General features: G+C 39.5%; 2 gene segments (V, D, J or C); both read right to left on the bottom strand.

The window, feature by feature from the left end:
* On the bottom strand, nt 1-503 carry LOC126387576 (immunoglobulin heavy variable 3-48-like; the record flags this gene model as incomplete). The annotated part of the segment is given in 2 exon segments: nt 1-299; nt 393-503. Coding segments are annotated over 2 exon segments (348 nt in total), but the record flags the coding sequence as incomplete, so codon positions are not given.
* Nucleotides 504-814: 311 nt separating this feature from the next.
* Nucleotides 815-1,616, bottom strand: LOC126387575 (Ig heavy chain V region 186-1-like). The segment is given in 2 exon segments: nt 815-1,368; nt 1,466-1,616. Coding segments are annotated over 2 exon segments (588 nt in total).
* Between the last annotated feature and the right edge of the window lie 1,501 nt (nt 1,617-3,117).

Raw genomic sequence — 3,117 nt, 5'->3', positions numbered from 1 at the left:
TCGAGCACAATAATAAACAGCAGAATCTTCAGTCTTCAGACTGTTCATCTGCAGATACACCTGCTGTCTGCTGTTGTCTCTGGAGATGGTGAACTGGCCTTGAACTGACTGAGAGTAGTAGATGCTGCTACTGCCACTGTTAATATAAGCGACCCACTCCAGTCCTTTTCCAGCAGCCTGTCTGACCCAGTTCATCCTGTAGCCAAAGTCCAATCCAGAGGCTGTACAGGTCAGTCTGTGAGATTCTCCAGGCCTTTTAATCACTGGTTCAGATTGAGTCAGAGTCTGACCATCAACACCTGTCAAGACAGCAAAGAAAACCATGAAATGCAACACATTTACAACCTAAAAGAAAAAAAAAGAAAAATATAAAATTCATCAAAAATCTTCACCTGCCCAGCAGATAGTTAAAAGCAGCAGTCCTGTCCTATAGTCCATCATGTTAAACTGTGTTTCCACTGTTCTCTGTCCTCCTCTCTGCAGTCAGATAAGTAGAGGTGGAAGATATCTGAGTTTTGCATTGACTCCTCCTTGTTAAAGAGTGTCTTCTGTGACTACAATTCACTTGTGATTATTTAATTCATTACTCACTGACATGTAACATTTTCCAAATGTGTTAATTTTGTTTTATGGTCCAAAATGCATGCCTGAATATATAGTACTGATGCTTCTGGTTTGCAGGTTTAAACAGAAAAAACTTAAATGGTAAATGGCCACAAAACGGCTTTAGTGTTAACATGAAGTTAACATTAATCACTGTTTTCAACATGTTTTGGATTATGAACATTTCAGGTTTCTATTTATCTTCAGATCCAGCCAATTTCTGTGATCAAACGTTGTTCTGATGTGCTTTACTTGTGGGTTTTTTTTTTTTTTTTTTGAGGGGGTGATATTCAGAGGAACTGATGAGTTTACAGTCAACTATAGAGAAATCTAATGTGGATATATCAAAGTGTTTTTGCAGGTGGTGAGAAAACGCTGATGTCATTAAGATCACATTGCTGTTTGTTGTCTGTGGAGGTTTTTGTGCAGCTGTTCCACTGTCTTCAGTCACTGTGCTTTGTCGAGCACAGAAGTAAACAGCAGAATCTTCTGCTGTCAGGCTCTTGACCTCGAGGTACTGAGTGCTGCTGGACACATCTTCAGTCATGATGAAACGACTTTGAAAGGAGCTGCCATAGCTAGCAGAGTTTGTGCCTGTATCCATCCTCCCAATCCACTCCAGAGCATTCCCTGGCCTCTGTCGTATCCAGTGAATATAGTAGTCTGTCATGTCAAAACCAGAAATGATACATGACATCTTCACTGTCTCTCCAGGTCTTTTCACCTCAGAGGAAGACTGGTCCAGTTTGATCTCACTCCAAACTCCTGTAAGTAAAGACATTGTGATCATCATCACATTTATATATCACAGATTAGATATTTTTAAATGTCTTCAGTGAGTTAAAGCAGAAATTCTTCTCACCATGAAAAGTAACTATGAAGAATAAACTCCAGCAAATCATATTTTCCATTCTGTGATAAACACTGTAATCCAGTGCTTTGTGATCTGAATCTTTTGAGGGTTTATAAAGTGTCCCAGTTGTTGTGTCATAAATGATCTGAGAGCTGTTAATGATGTGATTATAAGGAGGGAAGTGTTTGCATGGACCTCCCTCTGCAGGTGTGAAAAGACAACATGGAAAGCAGATGTACTTTCACATCAGTAGAGATTTCAACAAGAGCAGGGGGAAATGTCAAAACACCAAATACCTGGTAACTATTTGTATTGTAAACTATGATAGTTGAAAACTACAGGGACAGACAAGATGTATTTTTCTGGCAGTATATTCAACTGAGAAACTTTTCTAATTTTTTTTTAAATATTTATCTTAATGGATTCTGGTCATACACTTTGAAGAGGCAGATGACACTTTATCATGGCCAAATTACAAATATATTACTTGCACCCTATCACTGCACACTGTTGAATGGTGTTCATTTTGTCTTTGGCAAATATTATTGCCTCTCTCTTTTCATAGAACAGGAAAGTCATGTTTTCATGTCTTCTCTAAGCTATGGATGTGCACAATTAGTCAGCTAGTCTATTAGATGCACCTCAAGGAGACGAGCAGCAAGTAGAGAGGAAACTTCTGGAGGAGCTCAGCGAGGAGACACAGGTGTATTCATGTCTCCTCCTTGCATCTCTCTCATCATACATGCTGGGAGGAGCTAAAATGTAAGGAGGAGACGCAAGTGAGGGAAGCGAGGAGACACATTAACATATTTGTTCCTCCAGGAAATTAAAGATTTATTGTCTTATTGCAGCGTCACTAATGTGTTCAGCTTTCATCACAGTATCTCACAGCAGCTCCTGCAGTCTTCTGGCTGTTTGTCTTAAAATATTTTTGAGATGGTGAGATGGTGAACTTCAGCTTAATGAACACACGAAGCTGCAGTCACTGCTGATCCAGCTCTGTTTGTGCTGTGGTGAAGTGAGCTCACAAAGGGTGTGTGTATAAATTATAGTTCAGTTCAGGGTTTGATTGTCAGTCAGTTAAGATCAATGAGAACAGCAGATCTGAGTGTCTCCTTTTAGAGACAGAGGAGAGAGAAACTTGACACTGACTGCCCTCTGGTGATTTTATAGAAAAAACTGCATTAGGCTGCAAGTTACGCTCATTTTGTGATTTCAATATAGTGCAGTATAAAGAATTTATTTTTAAAACATATATGTAAAGAAACTGTGTAATTTAAAACAACGTAGCAACCATAAAACAAACAACAATTTAATGTAAAAAAGGAAATATATAATACAAATGTCATGAAAATATCACATGCTTAAGCTCTACCAGCCCCTTGAGAATGAGCACTGTAGGTTTTTGTACAGCTGCTCAACCAACTCCAGTCACTGTGGCTCTCGAGCACAATAATAAACAGCAGAATCTTCAGTCTTCAGACTGTTCATCTGCAGATACACCTGCTGTCTGCTGTTGTCTCTGGAGATGGTGAACCGGCCTTTGACTGACTGAGAGTAGTGGATGTTGCTACTGCCACTACTGATATAAGCGATCCACTCCAGTCCTTTTCCAGGAGCCTGTCTAACCCAGTGCATCCAGTAGCTACTAATGTCTAATC

Source organism: Epinephelus moara, unplaced genomic scaffold (genome assembly GCF_006386435.1).
Source record: "Epinephelus moara isolate mb unplaced genomic scaffold, YSFRI_EMoa_1.0 scaffold923, whole genome shotgun sequence".
Lineage (NCBI taxonomy): Eukaryota > Metazoa > Chordata > Actinopteri > Perciformes > Serranidae > Epinephelus > Epinephelus moara.
Note: the sequence above shows the minus strand (reverse complement) of the source record. Positions and strands in the feature narration are given on the sequence as shown.